The sequence below is a fragment of the Bos grunniens genome, chromosome 5 (assembly GCF_055505025.1).
Source record: "Bos grunniens cultivar Pamir isolate PY7600 chromosome 5, Bosgru_T2T1.0, whole genome shotgun sequence".
Lineage (NCBI taxonomy): Eukaryota > Metazoa > Chordata > Mammalia > Artiodactyla > Bovidae > Bos > Bos grunniens.
This window is the reverse complement of record NC_141169.1, coordinates 15,500,123-15,522,776: the sequence shown is the minus strand read 5'-3', so window position 1 is coordinate 15,522,776 and position 22,654 is coordinate 15,500,123. Positions and strand designations below refer to the sequence as shown.

At 34.5% G+C, this 22,654-nt stretch overlaps 1 protein-coding gene across 4 annotated transcripts in view; it reads right to left on the bottom strand.

The window, feature by feature from the left end:
• Window positions 1–22,654, bottom strand: part of LRRIQ1 (leucine rich repeats and IQ motif containing 1) — a 236,041-nt gene that overhangs the window by 143,385 nt on the left and 70,002 nt on the right. For all 4 annotated transcript variants that reach the window (XM_086403705.1, XM_086403709.1, XM_086403708.1 and 1 more), the window contains exons 11-14: window positions 15,822–16,015; window positions 14,909–15,036; window positions 9,888–9,961; window positions 3,571–3,664 (exon numbers count right to left, since the gene is read on the bottom strand). In XM_086403705.1, coding sequence (XP_086259831.1) covers window positions 3,571–3,664; window positions 9,888–9,961; window positions 14,909–15,036; window positions 15,822–16,015 — 490 coding nt within the window. The remainder of the gene's footprint in view (window positions 1–3,570; window positions 3,665–9,887; window positions 9,962–14,908; window positions 15,037–15,821; window positions 16,016–22,654) is intronic.

Below are 22,654 nucleotides of genomic sequence, written 5' to 3'. Positions count from 1 at the left end.
TGCAAGGAGTTCCAACCAGTCCATTCTAAAGGAGATCAGTCCTGGGTGTTCCTTGGAAGGAATGATGCTAAAGCTGAGACTCCAGTACTTTGGCCACCTCATGAGAAGAGTTGACTCATTGGAAAAGATGTTAAAACAGCTATTATAAATATTATCCATATGTTGAAGATGATTCAGGAATATACGAACATGATTAAGAGAGAAACTGTAAATGTTAAAAAAAAAATAAAGAAAACTTGTAGAAATGAAAATCATAACATCTCATCTGAACTGAAAAACAGTTTAGATAGGATTAACTGCAGAGCAGTTACACATGAAGAAAACATCAGGGGATTTGAAGCCACAGCAATAACTAGTAAGACTGAAATATAGGCAGAAAACAAAAACAATAAATATAAGAACAAAACAATAATGACTTCAAGGATGCATCAAGTGGTCTAATATTGGTGAAGTTGGAGTTCTCGTAGGAGAAGATAGAAGGAAGCAGAAAAAAATACTTAAAAACAATGGCCAAAATTTTTCACCATTTTATGGAAACTATAAATCCACAATATCCAAGAGGTTCAGTAAATTCTAAGCAGAATTGCAACATGGATGGACTAAAAATTATCATATTAAGTGAGGTATGTCAGACAAAGACAAATATCATACTATATCACCTATATGTGGAATCAAAAAAGTGATACAAATGAACTTATTTACAGTACAGAAATAGACTCACAGACTTAGAAGATAAACTTATGGTTACCAAAGAATAAAGGCAGGGAAGAGGGATACACTGGGAGCTGGCTTCCCTGGTGGCTCAGTGGTAAAGAATCTGCCCACCAATGCAGGAGACATAAGAGACACAGGTTTGATCCTTGGGTCGGGAAGATCCCCTGGAGAAGGAAATGGCAACCTACTCCAGTATTCTTGCCTGGGAAATCCCATGGACAGAGGAGCCTGGCAGGCTGTAGTTCATGAGGTTGCAAAACATTCATACATGACTTAGTGACTGAATAACAACAACAAAATTAACAGATATATACTACTATATATCAACTAAACAATAAGGACCTACTGCATAACATAGGGAACTATATTCAATATCTTATAATAACCCATAATAGAAAAATTCTGAAAAGAATACACCCACACGAATAATTGAATCATGTTGCTGTGCATGTGAAACTAACACAACATGGTAAGACAAATCTACAGCAATTAGAAAAACGCTAAGCAAATAAACAAGGAAAAAATCCTAAGGAGAGTAAATCTATCTAAAACCACATCAAAGCACGTTATAATCAAATTGCTGAAAACCACTGATAAAATCTTAAAAGTACCCAGAGACAGAGAAATGAAGACAAGAATGTCCACAGACTTCTCCTTAGAAACAGTGAAAGCCATAAGACAGTGGAGAGACTTTTTTTTTTTTTTTTTAATAAAAAGATAATATTTTATTTGGGGCATTTACTCAGTATTTCACAGATCCTCAACAAGTTTTGAGGTAGGTTAATATTAGTATTTATTTTACAAACTAAAACCCAGGCAGAGATTACATCACTTGTTGCAAACCATAACAGAAGTCCTACCGTAACCAAGAATAACATGGTTTTTCAGATTAATCTGATGTGTGTGAATTTAATAGTGATAGCTTGCAAACAGTCATTAAAAACAAAACAAAACCCAAACCCCACTAGATATTATAGAAATTCTACTTTGGGTATTTTGTAGTTCTTAAATCAGTCCTACAATGATTATACATGCTTTTGAATAACCTACTTATTCTCATTACAAATCGATTTATGTACAACTAATCCTTTTGGAGAAGGCGATGGCACCCCACTCCAGTACTCTTGCCTGGAAAATCCCATGGAAGGAGGGGCCTGGTGGGCTGCAGTCCACGGGGTCGCTAGGAGTCAGACACGACTGAGCAACTTCACTTTATTTTTTCACTTTCATGTATTGGAGAAGGAAATGGCAACCCACTCCAGTGTTCTTGCCTGGAGAATCCCAGGGACGGGGGAGCCTGGTGGGCTGCCGTCTATGGGGTCGCACAGAGTTGGACACAACTGAAGCGACTTAGCAGCAGCAATCCTTGTAATTGAAGAAGGAAATGTCAGTCCACTCCAGTACTCTTGCCTGGAAAATCCTATGGACAGAGGAGCCTGGCAGTCTACAGTCCATGGGGTCGCAAGAGTAGGACATGACTTAGCGACTAAATCATCACCAATGCTTATAGTAACAAATTAGCACATTATTGATTTTGTTGTTTTCTGCTTTTGGGGTGGGTGGAGCAGGAAGATAATCAGCAAGCTTTCCTCAGAGTGCTAGGCAGGTTTTAAGTACAGGTGCTAGGCTCAACGCACCATCTCTGGTGATTTGGAGGCAAAGGAAAGCAGATATCTAAGGAAGCCAAGATCCAGAAAAGATGCCTGGATCCAAAAGAGGTGGAGGCCCTGCACAAGTCAAAAAGAAGACAAAAGCACTATCATCTCAGGCTACTGATACTCAGCATCATGATACAGCATCCCAATTTATGGGAAGAGCTCTTAAAAGACCAGTAAATTAGAGAGAGACATTTTTAAAGTATTGGAAGAGGGTTATAAAATACTTGAAGAGGGGACTAACCACCAAGAGGAATAAGTTAATTTTTCAAGGTGATTAAAAAGCTTCCCTGGTGGCTCAGACGGTAAAGCGTCTGCCTGCAATGTGGGAGACCAGGGTTTGATTCCTGGATCGGGAAGATCCCCTGGAGAATCCACTCCAGCAATTCTTGCCTGGAAAATCTCATGGACGGAGGAGCCTGAATAGGCTACAGTCCACGGGGTCGCAAAGAGTTGGACACGACTGAGCAACTTCACTTTCAGTTTCACTTTCAAAGTGATAAAAATGATTTGATGATTTCTATACAATAGTCATATTCATAAATAAACTGATAAATTTTATTATATGTAAATTACTTCAAAAAAACTGATTACAATGTTGGCTATCTTAGGGAAAATGCTGTTAGCATAATTTGAGAATTTCAGATTAGAGAACTTTTTTAAAAAGAAAATTCATTTAAAAAATCACGAAGTATATTTTTTCATTTACATCTAGGTACTTACTGCAGTATTCCAAATAGAGGCTAAATTCACACATACTTATAATACATACTTTAACAGACACCAACTTTCTCTTTTCAGAAAATAAAAACAAAATCAAATTATTACCAGAAAGGAAATAATTTTAAATGGCAAACTATGGGATGTAGATGACTCAAAAAGTAATTCCACAAAAATGTCTTTTCTATAAACACAAACCTAAGTCAACATCATACTAAAATTGTCATATAATCAGTAGTATGGATCAGAATTATCATTTCAAATTTATATTAGTTCTTACATGTACAAAAAATTATTTTAGGCAGAAGGTATTTTTTAAACTACTTTTATAAAATTGTTCTATTTAGAATAACTTCTGAATTGTTCTTTATTCACTTTTCCCATGCAATTATTAATAATATACACAGAACAATTTTCATCAAATTGTGTTCTCTGCAATTATAATAAAGTACATACATAGGGTGCAACAATATTTATTTACCTCCAGTTTATTTCTTGAAGAAGTGGGTTTCCAGTGAGAGACAATTCATGGAGAGAAAAGCACGCATCAAACCACTTTATGGCACTTGTAAGATCTATAGAAAACAAACAATGAAAATTATTATGAGGCATTACAGATAAAGAAAAATAGTTATACATAAATGACCATTTTATGTTTGACTATTAAAGAAAAGCACAAAAATTATTTATTCTACATAATATGTTTTTAAAAGACAATATTAAGAGACTCTGCTATCATAATATATATTTCTACCATTTAGTAGCTGTGTGAATTTATGCAAATCATACAATTGCTTGGTAATTCAGGTTTATGTCTATCTCATAGGGTGAGAATTAAATGAGCATGTAAACAGCTTAGAGCAAGCTTTGCCAGATCGTTAACACAACATATAAAAAAGTAAAGTCAAAAGTAATCAGAGAGTGGTAAAAATTGAACATTTGCCTAAACAGAATTACATGTATACTTTCAAAAGTAAAAACAGTAGGTCAATCCAGCAATCCAGGGTACATTAAGAGTAATTTATACTGGAATTGCTCTCCCACAGAAAACAATCATAAAACTGGACAATAAACAGGAAGCACCTGTTTTTAAGCCTGACTTGGGAGAAAACAGCAAACACACATGGTGAGCTGACAATTACAATTTTTTTTTTTTTTGCCTAAAATTATTTAGCCACTTTAGAGCAAGAAAGTGGAAATCAAGCAAAGAGGCTGTTTTGCTGAGTGATGAGGCAAAGTTTAGACATGAGACTGGAATTTATGGTGAAAAGTACTGTGAAGAAGCTGAGTGTATATATGTTGGTAGGAAGAGAATTGGGAAAAAGTCTATGTAAGGGTTTACCACCGCTCCTTGGTCGAGTGCTAGACAGGGCAACATTCTGAAACACCTAGCAAAGTTAACCTGCTACTAGGCTAAGAGCTGAGTGATGACATTATAGTTCACGCAGCAGGGAAAGACACTGGAGTTTTAGCCCAGTCAGATAAGACTTAACCAAACACAGCATCTCAGAGATTCAGCCAAAATCCAGAAGGACCATGTATTAGGAGTGAAGACAATGCCCAGAGGTAGAGGAATGCATTGAGAGTTGAAAATTGAAATGATTTGCCATAGGAGAGAATGAAATTAAGGTTGACAGAAACACAATTATCCATCAATACCTTAACTGCCTGCTAGAATTACATTTACTACACTTTAAAAGAAAGATAACAATAGCTGGACTCAGTACACTTGTAGTATGAACAATGCTCAGCATACAGTTACAAAGTATTGGACATTAAAAAGAAACAGGAAAATATCATCTATCATTACGAGAAAACCAGTTAAAAGGTGGACCAAATGGAAATCAATTTTTTGACAAAGACACCAAAGTCAACCAATGATGAAAACATTTTGTTCAAGAAGTGTTTCTGGAAAAACTAAATGTTGTTTAGTTGTTCAACAACTCATCTTTGACTCCACACCATTTGTAAAAATTAATTTCAGGTAGGTCATAGACCTAAAAGTAAAAACTTAAAGTACAAGACCTTTATAAGAAAGTTAAAAAGTATAGAAAACCATCTCATTCTGGATGTAGAAAAATATTACAAAGGACACAGAGAGCAAAAATTATTAAAAATAAAAAATTAAACCAAAATTTAAATTTCTGCTTATCTAAAGATACACTTAACAAAATTAATAGGTAAAAGAGAGACTGGGACAGAACACCCACAAAACATATGTCTGGCAAATAATTTCATCCAGAATACATAAATAATTTATTCAAACCAATAAAAAATAGCCAAATTTTTTAAATGGTAAGATACTTGAAAATACACAAAACAATATACAGAAACTATCAATAAAGGTATGCAAAGATGTTCCATATCATTATCCATCAGGGAAGTGCAAACTAAAACCCTAACGAGATAATATAATGATATACCAAAACCCTATAGAACGGAGTGATTGGAACTCTAATGTGGGGAAGTAAAATGTTACAACTATTTGGGAAAACAGTTTTATTAGTTTCTTATAAAGTTAAGTATACACTAACAGGGGCTTCCCTGGTGGTTCAGATGGTAAAGAAACTGCCTGCAATGCAGCAGACCCAGGTTCAATCCCTGGCTTGGGAAGATCCCCTGGAGAAGTGAATGGGAACCCACTCCAAGACTTGCCTGGAAAATTCCATGCATGTAGGAGCCTGATGGGCTAGAGTCCACAGGGTCAAAAAGCGTCGGACACGACTGAGCGACTTCACTTCACTTCTAGTATTCTTGCCTGGAGAATTCCATGGACAGAGGAGCCTGGAGGGCTACCGTCCATGGGGCCACAGAGTTGGACATGACTGAGTGACTAATACTTTTCACTTTGACTTTCATGTATCTACTCTATTATCCAGTAATTACATCCTTAAACATATATCCAAGAAAACTGAAAACTTAGGTTACAAAAGTATTTGTACATGAATTTCCATAGGAACTTTATAATCAGAGTGCCCCAAACAGATGGTCAATACTGAAATCAGATTGATTTTATTCCTTGCAGCTAAAGATAGAGAAGTTCTATATAAGCAAAAACAAGACCAGGAACTGACGTGGCTCAGATCATGAACTCCTTATTGCAAACTTAAGACTTAAGTGAAGAAAGTAGGGAAAACTACTAGACCATTCAGGTATGACCTAAATAAAATCCCTTACTACTATACAATAGACTCAGGGATTATATATGATAGAGTGACTGAAGAACCCTGGACAGAAGTTTGTGACATTGCACAGGAGTCAGTGATCAAAACCATCCCCAAGAAAAAGAAAAGCAAAAAGGCAAAATGGTATACTGAGGAGGCCTTACAAATAGGTAAGAAAAGAAGAGAAGCTAAAGATAAAGGAGCAAAGGAAAGATATATCCATCTGAATACAGAGTTCCAAAAAATAGCAAGGACAGATAAGAAAGCCTTCCTCAGTGATCAATGCAAAGAAACAGGAAAACAATAGAATGGAGAAGACTAGAGATCTCTTCAAGGAAATTAGAGATACCAAGGGAACATTTCAAGAAAAATGGGCACAATAAAAGAAAGAAATGGTATGGACCTAACAGAAGCGGAAGAGACTAGGAAGAGGTAGCAAAAATACACTGAAAAACTATACAGAAAAAAGTCTTAATGACTGAGATAACCAGATGGTGTGTGATCATCCACCTAGAACCAGACATCCTGGAATATGAAGTCAAGTGGACCTTAGGAAGCATCACCATGAACAAAGCTAGTGGAGTTGATGGAATTCCAGCTAAGCTATTTCAAATCCTAAAAGATGATGATATGAAAGTGCTGCACTCAATATGCCAGCACATTTGGAAAACTCAGCAGTGGCCACAGGACTGGAAAAGGTCAGTTTTCATTCCAATCCCAACAAAAGGAAATCCTCAAACTACTTCACAGTTGCACTCATCTCACACACTCAAAATTCTCCAAGTTAGGCTTCAATAGTACATGAACCAAGAACTTCCAGATGTTTAAGCTGGATCTAGAAAAGGCAGAGGAACCAGAGATCAAATTGCCAACATCCACTGAATCATCAAAAAAGCAAGAGAGTTCCAGAAAACATCTACTTCCGCTTTATTGACTATGTCAAAGCCTTTGACTGTGTGGATCACAACAAACTATGGAAAATTATTAAAGGGATAGGAATACCAGACCACCTTACCTGCCTCCTGAGGAAACCGTATGCAGGTCAAGAAGCAACAGTTAGAACTGGACATGGAACAACAGACTGGTTCCAAATTGGGAAAGGAGTACATCATGTAGAGTACATTATATGAAATATAGGGCTGGATGAAGCACAAGCTGGAATCAAGATTACTGGAAGAAATAGCATTAACCTCAGATATGCAGATGACACCACCTGCAGAAAGCAAAGAGGAACTAAAGAGCCTCTTAATGAAAGTGAAAGAGGAGAGTGAAAAGGCTGGCTTAAAAATCAACATTCAAAAAAACAAAAATCATGGCATCCAGTCCCATCACTTCATGGCAAACAGATGGGAAAACAGTGACAGACCTTATTTTCTTGGGTTCTAAAATCACTGCAGATGGTGACTGCAGCCATGAAATTAAAAGACACTTTCTCCTTGGAAGAAAAACTATGACCAACCTAGACAGCATATTAAAAAGCAGAGTCATTACTTTGCCATCAAAGGTCCGTCTAGTCAAGGATATGGTTTTTCCAGTGGTCAAGTATAGATGTGGCAATTGAACTATAAAGAAACCTGAGTGCCAAAGAATTGATGCTTTTGAACTGTGATGTTGGACAGGACTCTTGAGAGTCCCTTGGACTGCAAGGCGATCCAACCAGTCCATCCTAACAGAAATCAGTCCTGAGTATTCATTGGAAGGACTAATGCTGAAGTTGAAGTTCCAGTACTTTGGCCACCTGATGTGAAGATGTGACTCTTTAGAAAAGTCCAGTGCTGGGAAAGAGTGAAGATAGGAGGAAAAGGGGACAATAGAAGATGAGATGGTTGGAAGGCATCACTGACTGGATGTTCATGAGTTTGAGCAAACCTCAGGAGTTGGTGAGGGACAGGGAAGTCTGGAGTGCTGCGGTCCATGGGGTTGCAGAGTCGAACACCACTAAGCAACTGAGCTGAACTGACCCCAAACAGCAAACAAAATATTAATCAACAGGAAAATGGACAAACTGTGATGTATTCATGCAATGGACCACACATCAGGAAAAAAAAAAAAAACATATTGCTGATACAAACAACTGAACAACTGATGTGGTGGAATATCCCAAGAATGCCAACCAAAATCTAGAGTCAACAAAGAACATACTATTTGACTCCTTTAATATAAAGATGTAGGAAAGTCAGATTTAACCTATGGTGACAGATTTAGAACTGTGATTATCTCTACAAGGGGACTGACTAAAATTGGGGATGGTGAAGTTTGAGGGTAAGGGATTGTTTAACCAAATCAATACATCATTCTTTAATAAACTTTTGATGGATGTCTCCTCTGTAATGGTTAGGTGTCAACAAGTTAGACAAATGTGTTTACTTATCTTCATTAGACTAATTTTTTATAGGTATAGGATATATGAATTTTAAATAAGAATATAATTCTCACATTTTCCAAGGTTTACCAGAAAGATATGGAAGTAATATGAGTTTAAAAGTATAAAGAAAATTTTAATTAAATTATTTCACCACACATTCAAAGGAGTTTATAATACATGGCACCCTAATAAGCCATTCTGGCATTTTGACTATTTTAAGTTCAGTTCAGTTCAGTTCAGTTGCTCAGTTGTGTCCAACTCTTTAAGACCCCATGAATTGCAGCACACCAGGCCTCCTTGTCCATCACCAACTCCTGGAGTTCACTCAGACTCACATCCATCGAGTTGGTGATGCCATCCAGCCATCTCATCCTCTGTCATCCCCTTCTCCTCCTGCCCCCAATCCCTCCCAGTATCACAGTCTTTTCCAATGAGTCAACACTTCGCATGAGGTGGCCAAAGTACTGGAGTTTCAGCTTTAGCATCATTCCTTCCAAAGAACACCCAGGACCGATCTCCTTTAGGATGGACTGGTTGGATCTCCTTGCAGTCCAAAGGACTCTCAAAAGTCTTCTCCAACACCACAGTTCAAAAGCATCAATTCTTCGGTGCTTAGCTTTCTTCACAGTCCAACTCTCACATCCATACATGACCACAGGAAAAACCATAGCCTTGACTATGGTTTAAAATGCACTTTAAAAAAAGGAGCAAATTTAAGAGCACTCTAATCTTCCTTCTTTTTCTTAAAAGCAAGAAATTAAATTCCCATGTGAAAGATATTTTCCTATAACAGAAGCAAAGAGACATTCTTGTCTTAAGGATGGGAAGCTAAGGCCAAGAGATATGTATGCAAACAAGCTTGTTAAACTAGCCTTTATTTCCTAGGCACTTTTCAATCCAATTAACTACCTTAGTGCCCAAGCCCCTCGGCTTCCTCTCATTTTCACAATTTACTACTCTTCGTCCAACTCACTATGTAAGTTCAACCTTAATTGTTTCTTGGGGTCTTAATTTTCTTGTGAGGACTCTCATGTACAAGTAAAAAAAAAAAAAGAAAAATTAAAACTTGTATTTTTTTTCTTCTATTTATCTGATTTACATCAGTTTAATTCTCAGGCCCAGTTTGAGAAAAGAGAAAAATTTCCTCCTCTACACCATTTGGTATAGATATGTTATATACATCTACCCAGAAGATTTCCTTATCATATTTAGAACAGAAACCCAAAAGCCTATTATTTGAGAAACAACTATGTATTATTATAAACTTACCAGAAAGACAATTGTTGCTGACATCCAGTTTTTCCAAAGAAACAAAATGAAAAAGTGGTGCGATTTTTGTCAAGCTGAAAACCAAAATGGAATTTAAAGAAAATTTAAATTGGAGTGTTCTTAATATTATTGATGTAATTATACAATAATATATTTATTTAACGCAATAATATAATGTTATAAATTATAACTCTGGAAGAAATACATAACAGCTGCATTTTCACAATAAAATACAATAATGTAACATTAACTAAAAGTACTTTTAAAAAATACAGTAGTTATAAGATGCTAAATATTTATTCTATAATATATTTATAATAATATATACAAATATATAAATATTCATATTTATTTCTAAAGAGAAATGATCATGGAATTGCTAATCTCAATAATAAATATCAGGAAGCTTAATGTGTACTTGGTATTAAAATAAGAATAAATGGGCTTTCTGTTGTTTTGTTTAGTCTTTGTATATGAATAAATTTATAAAGAATTCATAATTTATACGTATTTTCTCTGGCTCAAACATATAACAAACCATTAAAAGTAAAAAAAAAAAACATAAGATTATTTATTTTTACATATTAATAATATAACTTTAATTAGAGTCAATAACTTTGTTTTTAATTTGAAAAAGTTTCCCTTACTAGATTCAAAGTATTATAAGTCTTGTAAGTATAAAAGTTACACTGGGGTTGTTTTTAAATTGGAAATATGCATTTAAGGAACATAATAATAGAAAATGTTTTCTATTGATAAAATACTTAAATTTATCAAACATATACTAATATTTAAAACTCATATTCATTAATATAAGCACGTTCAAATTCTAATAACAGTAAACTTTTCTCTGGCTTTTAAAAGTTTCTATCATTTTTTAAGATACAACTATCATTAATACCCCACATTTAAATAAGGAATATAAGTAATATTGAAAATATTCACAATTAGTAACAAAAAGCTATGAAGGGAAAATTAATTTTAGTTTGATTTGCATTTCAAACTAAGACAAGATTACACTTTCTTTGTTACATAGCATCACATTACCCTAGCTACTTGGCAATAAAAATTAAGCTAGTTCATCTAAATCTTTAAAAAAGATGAAAATTTCTTTGTATAAAATATATTCTCATCACAAATAAAAAAGTCTTCTGAATTAATACCCTCTATAAATGCTGAAGATTCATACATGTTCAGAATAAGCTTTTACTAAAGGAGTATCTCTGGTACAAAACAAAAAAGAAGTTAACTTCTACTTTTACTTTCTTGGTGTTTATAATGTCCCTCTAGTTGTCCTGGCAGAGATTTTTACATCTTTATTCCTACCAACATCTTGCCACGGTAAAAACAACAACAGCAAAAAAAAAAAAAAAAAAAAAAAGTACTATTATTCTAAGATCAGAAGTTTACAGGATAATATTGTGACTGGAAGCATCATGTCACAAAGCCAACCCTTGTGCTGAGCTTAACTCCTGTATTATCCTGTTCTACATTAGAAGAGAAACAGAAGATGCTACTGAGGCTAAAATAGACTAAATAAGGAGACTGGAAGATCTCTCTGATTATATTCAATCCTAAGTACAATACTACTATTAACACTACCTGAGCAACACTAATTCCAGGGGAAAATATCCAAGGTAATAAAAGAAAAAGTGATCAAATATTGGTCATTACATTTGTATATATGGTTCACTATCTGCATATACATTCCTTAATAGCAAAATTTACTGAAACATCACATGTATTCTAAAAAAGAAAGAAAGAAATATAAAACTTTTTCAATACATAATCAATGGCTTTGAGTTCTAATTTTATGACATTTCCTACTCAGGCATTCTAGATCATTATTACAAGTAAGAAAGTTAAGTTCTTCAAGTGAAAATACAGTTCTAATAAATACATTTATTAAAAGCAAATTCTTACTTTTTTTACCTTTAGTATATTTCTAATACTAAATATTTGCCCTTATGCTAAAAGGATTTTGAAAGATTAATAGATACTGAGTTTTTCTCTTTTGTCAGAATATCTCATGTTTTTAACCAATAAGTTATATGTGGCAACATTTGGTAATATATAGGTTATAAGAGACATCAACTAAAAATAACCAATCAAGTTTTAAAATTGAAAATAAAATTCTCTTTGCAAAAATAAAGTATTTCTTGAGGTAAAGAAATATTTGGTTTAACTACATATTTTTTATAATATCAGAATTTTATCTTTTCAGAGAACCATGCTTTTAGAATCACATTCTTTTTTTTTTTGAAATTTTAATCAAGAAAACTGGCTATTCATTCACCTTTATGACTATTCATTAGGATGGCAGAAACCTAATAGTAGAATCATTTTTTTTAACCTCTATAACTTTCCTTTTACTGACATTCTGTGTATATTTTTTTCCAAGAAAATTCAAACCAGAAAGACAAAGGACATTAGTGAAAACCTAATACCATTTGACCTTGTCACATTAGCCCTGGGCATAAAAAAGATATAAATTTCAAAGACGACAAAAAGCAAAAGATTTGTACAATGAGCAGCCAATGGGAAATAGTTTCCACTTTCTGCTCCTACTTAGAGTCTCACTGGAAGAGGAAAGACTTATGAAGCTGGAGAGTCTTCCAGTTAGAACTCCACTGAGAAAAACTTAAAACAGTCACATGTCCTAATGAAAATTCAAAACAGAAGTCAGGATGAAACAAGTATTTCAAACAATAAGCAGTAAGCATCATTCTTTATATGTATTTGATTTGTTGGAAAAAAGCATATGGATACATAATTTCTTCCTTGTGATGAAAATATTTATCAAAAATTAAAAGGAAAATAGGTACATTTTAAAAGATATGCCAACCACAAATCCAAATATCACATTTATAAAATTCTCCTCAGGTTTGCAACATGTACTGACATACAGTATTGTTTTGAATAATCACAAAATCCTGTAAAATAGGTAAGGTAGGTATTACCACACCTTTTATATGTGAAAAAACTGAGGATCAGGTAGTGAGAAAAGATTTGCTCAGTGTCAACTGACAGGTAAGTCGTTAATTCAGAATTCAAACCCAGCCAGATCTATTGATCCTGAGTTTTACCAAACCTAAAGTAGTTCTGAAAAAGTCAACTCACATGGTAAAAGCTTAACATAATATGGGTAATTTCTACAGTTAATGGTGTTAGCTTCTTGTGAAAAATACCTAGTATGAAGATTATTTTTTCACTGATTTTAGGAGATAATTTCACTAATTTACATGTTTATTTCTATCAATCACATTTCCCTGGTGCCCTCAGGACTTATTCACTTAATTCTCAAAATGGTAGGTTATTTAGTTAAAAGCTTTCAGAAACTCACACACAAAAAAACCTTCAAATATAAGTGATATTGTTTAAAAATGCAAAATAATATATATTATATAATTTTACCACTTTTTTATATAGCTAAGTGCACCAGATTGTTCTTTTATTTCTAAGAGATTTTGAGGGTAAGGACATATGTTACTTAGTTTCGTATCACCCAATATAGCAAACACCACCTGAATATCCAAGTGTTAAGAAGCTAATTGCTGCAAACAAAATTATAAATAAGGATTATTTGGTTTAAGTATCCCAGTTATTGTTATCAAATCTAAAATTTTTTAAATAGTTCATTTTATAAAATTCCTGGTCATCTATAATTGATGTGAGAAAGGCACATCATATTGATAGTGCAAAAGTCTATTAGCTAGTGTTAACTTTAATTTTTAAAAGCAGAATATTCCTTTGACGATTTAAATTGTCCACAGAAATAATGGAATTATTTCTCAAAAATGTTGATGTCTTAAATATTTTCTAAATTCTTTAAGACTATTATGCTCATCAATGTGGCATGAAATCTAGTTCCATAAAATGTTAGATATGTCAGTAACTGAGTGCTTTACTCCGTCTGTCCAAAGCATAAACTGAGTATTTCTACAGAAATTGTATTTCTAACCTGAAAAATACTGTGAAAAGATCCGATAAGTTTGTGATGGTCTAAATTACTTAAATAGTATTATCTGACAGTGCTGTTCAGGAATAAACATCTTTTTAAAGGCAAATCAACTTTCATATTTCAGATATGATTAGAACAACTAGAAGGAATTTTAAAACACAAATTCAGTTTTTGATATGTCAAATTGTGGAATAGTTTAATGGGTAGAAGTCAAATCATTTAGGACTCAAAGAATGAGCACTATTGTGACAGAAATTGAAAGAAAATTATGTTTGGGAGGGGATATACATATATATATAAAACAATGAGTTGTCTTTGTTCACTTGTTTTGCAAGAATTATACCACTCGCAGAAACAACTTCTTGTAAAAGATAGCTCCTTTCCCTTATTTCTTGTGCCTTTGATGACCAAATTAATCATATTAGAGTTAATAGGCCTCAATGAAATATTAAACAGAGGGAGGCATATACATCTTGTACTCCTGTTTCAGTTTCAGTTTTAGACAGCTATTCTCTGCAAAGATCCAGATGTTTGGTGGTTTCAAATGCATCTTCTGTGGCAGGTACCCATCTCGATTTAATATTAAGGTATTTTTTTAAGTGTTACTTTATATCCTTAGGGAAATCAAATTTAAATCTGTCTTAACAGTTTCAAAAAGACATGCAAGTTGAGAGCAGATTAAAAATCGTTCTTCCAGGACTTAATAAGTACCATTTGAGAGAATGAGACATCCTTCTGAATTAAATTAACTACCTCCTGTATTTTCCAAGGAGGGTATCTTTACAAATACAAACAAATCGGCCCTGAGAAATTTCCATAAGTACATTTTTGAGTGAGAAGGAACAAAATGAGTAAGATCAGTGACAATTAAAATCCTACTAAAATTTGAGGATATGTCAATACATGAAGATAGATTTATAATTTATGCACCAAGTTATTGTAATGTACATTCCTTGAATTACTGGAAAAACCTAACAGCTTTTCTACTTGTTATGAAGCTCATACATTTACATTAATCATTCACTGCCTTTAAGCTTAATAAAGCAAATTATACTTGTACCTGTTTTGAGAGATAGTCAGGATTTGCAGTAAAGGCAGCCAGTATGAAGAAAATGTTTCCACAGTTGAAATGCTGTTATCATCCAAGTGCAATTCTCTGAGAAGAACGTGATTCCCCAAGAATGGAAGCTATATTTAAAGTTGAGTTATTAGCTTATATTAAGCAAAATATTTTTATCATTTAAACAAATTTAAACATATAAACCCTACCAAAACTAACAGATATATTCTGATAAACAGCATATCATAAATCAAAGTATAATATTTGACAGTGTTATTATAAATAAAATTCCAGTAATTTTCATAATTAGCATATTTTTAATTAAAAGCCTTCATGACAAATCTTAATTACAATTGCAGATAAATTTGGTCCCACTTATACACTGAATCATAACTGAAAAGTTATGATCTATATTTTAGTATTATTAAAAACTACTGTTGAATTCATTTGTTTATAAGATATTGTAATAATGTTGAACAGTTTTTAAATAGTGAAAAGTAGAGAGAGGGTGGGAAGATTTGGGAGAATGGCATTGAAACATGTATAATATCATGTATGAAACGAGTCGCCAGTCCAGGTTTGATGCACGATACTGGATGCTTGGGGCTGGTGCACTGGGACGATCCAGAGGGATGGTATGGGGAGGGAGGAGGGAAGAGGGATCAGGATGGGGAACACATGTATATCTGTGGCGGATTCATTTCGATATTTGGCAAAACCAATACAATATTGTAAAGTTTAAAAATAAAATGAAATTTAAAAAAATAGTGAAAAGTACATAATAGTTTAAACTGGTAATCAAATTCAGTTGATAAGCAAAAAGAATAAAAATTAAACTGCCTTTAAAATGTGTGGTTGATATTTGCAGCAAAAGAAAAATGTTGTGTTAATCAAATTAATCCAAATCAATTACCTCACTTAGATAATTTCCCTGTAACTTCAGTATTTGGAGCAATCCACATTTTTCAATGCCCTCAACTTCAGTAAGATGATTGTGTGAACAATCCAGGTACATAAGGGTAGGTGTATCACAAAGACCTGTCGTACTAATTAACTGATTATGGTCCACGATCAGTTGCTGAAGATTTTTCAATGATTCTAAGCCACCTGGAAGAAAAATTTTCCAGGCACTTTATCATACATTCTTCCAAACTCTAGAGTTTCAATTTTCTGCTAAATGACTGCATCTTTTTATTTCTGAATATTCTTAATTACAATACTTAGCTCCATTTTCTGAGGAAAAAATATGTGTAAGAGTAAAATGCATTATTATTTGAACTTATACTGAAGAGACATATTTTTGAATGACAATTATATACCACTTCAAAATTGAACAAAATACTAGAAGTCATATATTGGGCATTGAATGTTGTATTTCAAATGAAAATATAACAAGGAAGGGGGTGTAATCATTGAAAAAATAACAGTATTAAATTCAGTTTCAGAGTCTTTGACTTTTGAATGTTTGGTTAAGTTGGTTATATATTAATAGAATGTAATTTTCATACCATTGAAATATCTACCTTAGATTCACTAATGAAATAGGTATAACTTATTAATATCAATAAAATATTAGTATATTTTTCTGGTATTATAATATTGTGACAGTGGCCTTCTTTTTACACAAATAAACAAAAAATCAATGATTTCCATCTAAAAAATATCAGAGGAGCCTTAGACTACAGCTCAGTGACTATAAAGAAAAAATTGAGAAGGTTGTTTAAATAAGTGATCACTGGAAAGAGATGCTAAGGAAGTCTGTAAAAATTTCATGGAATATATTAAAAATATAAAAAATTTTATTTAGAGTGAACATTCTACTATATAAGTTCTCCGTAGTTACTACTCTGTTATGTGAAATAAGCATTTCCAGAAACTGAAATATAACTTAAGGTTTAGAGTAAGCAGGTTAGTAGCAAGGTTAGTAGCAAGCAGAATGTCTTCTGTGAGTATCATGCAGATGGGAGTCATTGAACTAGACATTAGAGAACTGAACCTCATTCTGATTTTTTGTCAAGTCTGCACAAAGTATCTTTTTCAATTAAATGATGAAATAGTTTTTCTTCCAAAAATGTTATATGATAATAAATTAAAAGATGATCTTAAAAGAAACATAATTATGAATACAAATTAAAATTGGGAATAAATGTAATTAATTGTTCCTGAAGGAATTTAAAGCATTTAATCCAAGATTTATCTTTTTATTATATACTGTGATTTACAGAAAGGGCAGATGGTTTGTTTATATCTACAATGGATAAATAAAAGGAAGAATCAAGTAATATTACCAAGATTTCACAAGAAAACTTAATTCTTTGTATTATCTTTTACAAATTCAGATACTGTAATAACTAGAATTCTGAGTATATTATAAAAATACTTCAAAAAGATACATATTAAGAAAAAAAATTTTAATTACAGTATATCTAATAGATGGAGTAAAATAAAGCAACTTAATGTTATGGATGATTATTTCTCATGAAAAATTTTATGCTAAAATGTAAATTTTCACATAATGAAAAATTTTGCAATACCTAAGAGAATCAGGAAAAGGCATAGAAGACCCAAATGAACAAAAGAAAGACTCAAATTTTGATCCAGACAATAATTGCATTTTTTAAAATTCTTATTTAGAATTAATGTATTGGTATTTTCCTGTAATATAAAATAGCAATTATGACCAAGAGAAAATTATTATCTGATGTTATCAAGGAGTGAATTATTCTGCCCTATATTTGACTAAAATGAGCCAACATATGCTATCAACTCCAAAGTATTAGAAATAATATATAACATACAATAATAAATATATATTAGCTTCAATATGGGCTTCCTCATAGCTCAGTTAGTAAAGAATATGCCTGCAATTCAGGAGACACTGGTTCAATTCCTGGGTTGGGAAGAGTCACTGGAGAAGGGACAGGCTACCCACTCCAGTATTCTTGGGCTTCCCTTGTGGCTCAGCTGGTAAAGAATCTGCCTGCAATGCGGGAGACCTGGGTTCAATCTCTGGGTTGGGAAGATCCCCTGGAGAAGGGAACAGCTGCTCCAGCAGCCACTCCACTATTCTGGCCTGGAGAATTCCATGGACTATACAAGTTCATGGGGTCGTAAAGAGTCGGACACGACTGAGCAAATTTAAAATCTGCCAAAACAGAAAATACTTCAGTTTAGAATTCTTTGTAATCATATCTACTAACAGAAGCAGAAAACATTAAGAAGAGGTGGCAAGAATACACAGAAGACCTGTACAAAAAAGATCTTCACAACCCAGATAATCACGATGAAGTGATCACTCAACTAGAACCAGACATCCTGGAAGGTGAAGTCAAGTAGGCCTTAGGAAGCATCACTATGAACAAAGCTACTGGAAGTGATGGAATTCCAGTTGAGCTATTTCAAATCCTGAAAGATGACACTGTGAAAGTGTTGCACTCAATATGCCAGCAAATTTGGAAAACTCAGCAGTGGTCACAGGACTGGAAAAGGTCAATTTTCATTCCAATCCCAAAGAAAGGCAATGCCAAAGAATGCTCAAACTACCACACAATTGGACGCATCTCACACGCTAGTAAAGTAATGCTCAAAATTCTCCAAGCCAGGCTTCAGCAATACGTGAACTGTGAACTTCCTGATGTTCAAGCTGGTTTTAGAAAAGGTAGAGGAACCAGAGATCAAATGGCCAACATCTGCTGGATCATGGAAAAAGCAAGAGAGTTCCAGAAAAACATCTATTTCTGCTTTATTGACTATGCCAAAGCCTTTGACTGTGTGGATCAAAATAAACTGGAACAACAGACTGGTTCCAAATAGGAAAAGGAGTATGCCAAGGCTGTATATTGTCACCCTGCTTATTTAACTTCTATGCAGAGTACATCATGAGAAACGCTGGAAGAAGCACAAGCTAGAATCAAGATTGCCAGAAGAAATATTAATAACCTCAGATATGCAGATGACACCACCCTTACAGAAGAAAGTGAAGAACTAAAGACCCTCTTGATGAAAGTGAAAGAGGAGAGTGAAAAAGTTGGCTTAAAGCTCAACATTCAGAAAAGTAATTTCATGGTATTCAGTCCCGTCACTTCATGGCAAATAAATGGGGAAACAATGGAAACAGTGGCTGACTTTATTTTTTGGGGCTCCAAAATCACTGCAAATGGTGACTTCAGCCATGAAATTAAAAGATGCTTACTCCTTGGAAGGAAAGTTATGACCAACCTAGATAGCATACTAAAAAGCAGAGACATTACTTTGCCAACAAAGGTCTTTCTAGTCAAAGCTATGCTTTTTCCAGTAGTCATGTATGGATGTGAGAGTTGGACTGTGAAGAAAGCTGAGCACCAAAGAACTGATGGTTTTGAACTGTGGTGTTGGAGAAGACTTTTGAGAGTCCCTTGGACTTCAAGGAGATCCAACCAGTCCATCCTAAAGGAAATCATTGTGTTCATTGGGTGTTCACTGGAAGCACTGATGTTGAAGCTGAAACTCTAATACTTTGGCCACCTGATGTGAAGAACTGACTCATTTGAAAAGACCCTGATGCTGGGAAAGATTGAGGGCAGGAGGAGAAGTGGATGACAGGGGATGAGATGGTTGGATGGCATCATCGACTCAATGGACATGAGTTTGGGTAAGCTCCGGGAGCTGGTGATGGACAGGGAAGCCTGGTGTGCTGTGGTTCATGGGGTCGCAAAGAGTAAGACACGAGTGAGCTACTGAACTGAACATCAATTAACCTGCTCAAGCAAATAAGTAATTTCAATCAAAAGGAAATGCTAATTAATATTAATTTGTAGTTGTATAAAATGTCCTTTATCAAATATTTAAATGCCTTAAGCAATCTACTTCCATAAGCTTAATATTTTTTAAAGCCATGCACATTGCTCTTAAGTTTCTTAGAGCTAATCAAGAACAGGATTTTCTATTAGCTCATTTAGAGCAGGGAATGCACTTGTGAAACTTTTCAAGAGTCACCTAAGAGGAGAACCAAGCATGAAACTTTAGGTTACACACTGAAGAAAGGCAAATAATCTGGCACAAAAGCTAAAAGTAAAAGGAAACAGCACATAAAGCAGGAGAATAATCGGGAAAAGAAAAGGCAAATTAGATTCTGTGCTGATGGCAGTGATGAATAAATATACATTTTACAATTATCGAAGGTATTTCTATTTACACTAAATTATATGCAGTCGACAGTGTGAGCCAGAGTGGGCAAATGAGGAGAAAAGGCCACTGCCTTAGCAAGTAATGATGCAGCAGAAGAATTTTGCTAGAGGTCCCCATGGAGTAATAGAAGGGAAGCCACAGTGCAGTGGGAGGGAGACAGTGAGTGTCGACTACTTTTTAGATATTTGATAATGGTGAGAAGACCCTTCAAAGTCCTTAAAATGGCCCATAATATCCCATCTCTGAACTAATCCTCTACTACTATCCCTTTCTCTTGGTTCATTCTAACAAGCTGACCTCCTGGCTGTTCCTTGAACATACCACTCAGCACTGCCTGAATATGTGAGAAACAACAATCAGGGTGTGACATGTTAGGCTAAGGAAGAATTAAAACTCATCAGCTAATTAGACTGATGCTGAAACTGAAGCTCCAATACTTTGGCCACCTGACGGGAAGAGCTGACTCACTGGAAAAGGTCCTGATGCTGAGAAAGACTAAAGGCAGGAAGAGAAGGGGATGACAGACGATGAGATTGTTGGATCTCATGGTTGGCATCACGGACTCAATGGACATGAGTTTGAACAAACTCTGGCAGATGGTGAAGGACTGGAAAGCCTGTGTGCTGCAGTCCATGGGGTTGTAGAGAGTTGGACACAACTGAGTGACCAAACAACAACAAATCAGCCAATTTCAGATATTAAGACGTCATGAATCTCTATAAATATACAGAGAAGGTACAGTTGTCCGTAGAGATTCCATCAGAGAATCTAATCTGGTGAAATTACCATGATTTCAAGCCTCAGATACTAAGGAATGTTTGAGCATGTCTACTTCTAGGAATCAATTATATAGTAACACACACACAACTATGAAGTAACATAGAGAGAGATTCCTTGCCATATTATTTAAAAAGCAAAGAAATGGATAAAAGTTACATGTCTATCAGTAAGGGAATAGTAAAATAAATTATGATGTGAAAGTCACTCAGTCATGTCCAACTCTTTGTGACACCATGGACTATATAGTCCATGGAATTCTCCAGGCCAGAACTGGAGTGGATAGCCTTTCTCTTCTCCAGGGGATTTTCCTAACCCAGGGATCAAACCCAGGTGGATTCTTTACCAGCTGAGCCACAAGGGAAGCCCAAATAAATCATGGAGCATCTATAAAATGAATATGTATAATCTTCAATATGAACTAGTCTAACATAGAAGAATTCCATGATGTATTTTTGCATGTAAAATCCAAGTTGCATACATAGGATTTTAGCTATTGAGTATACCTTATATTAAATATACACCTCTATGACTGTACTACATTGAACAAGGCCTAGATTGATTTGTAAGCAACTGTAAATGGTGGTTACTCCTCAAAATAAGAAAGAGAATGGAAGAAGCAGAGAGAAGTTAAACTGTATACACTGTATACTTCTCTAGGTTTTAATTCTTAAATGTGAAAGTGTTAGTCACTCAGCCATGCCTGACTCTGTGTGACCCCATGGACTGTAATCCACCAGGCTCCTCTGTCCATGGGATGCTCCAAGCAATAATACTGGAGTGGGTTGCCATTTCCTTCTCCTCTTAAATGAGAGTGTACTTATTCTATAATAATTTTAAAAACAATATATTTTTTAAAAAATCAGAGCAAGTACTGAATAGAATTGTTATTCTATATTTAATTCTGACTACCACTATCACCAAATGGTGGTTGGACTGAACAAAAATGAAAACAAACTGATGCTATCAATCATGAGAAGGGTTTGCTATACAGACAAATTGTGGGAACACTGTTCATAGACAGGAGGGCATATCTGTTAGATTTCAAGATCAAAATTTTAGAGGAAATTTAGTGAAATGGCAAAAGAGATTTGGCAGGATGTGTACCACACTGGCCTAACTATTAACAATGCGGGAGGATGGGGAAGATGTGCATTTGTGCGTGCGTGTGTATGCCTAATGAAGAAAAGAGAAGGAAATCATCTAAAAAATATGTACTGAGGTCTGCCAACAACCATGTGAACATGAGATGGAAAGTAGGCCTTTCAGCCTCACTGAGCCTTGAGGTGATGGCAGCCCGGTGACACTGCTGCGCTGCAACCTCAAGAGAAACCTGAGCCAGAGCCACCCGACCAAGCCAGTTCCAGATACCCAATCCACAGAAAACAGGAGGTAATAAATGTCTGTGGTTTTAAGCTGCTAAATTTGGGGATACTTCGCTTCAGAAAAATATTTAACTAATACAGTAAGGATCCTACTCTGAAGAACACATGAGAAAGAAGAAAATATGTTGAAAATGTTTTGGGCTAGGAAAGAACATTTAAAGAAATTTAATGTAATGAGAATTCAAATACACTAAAATAACAGAAGTAGGTAAACAAATGGAGCAAAATAGCACCATAACAGAAGTGATAAATCATTTGGAAAAACCAGTGTACGGGACAGAGAGCTAAAGATTGGATGGCTCACAAAGAAGAGATAGCCACACTGAGAATAAAATGTTTAGAAGCAGAGATTAAATGGCATAGATTACATTAATTAGATAAAAACAGACATGACAAAGTCAACCAAAATGTAGATCAT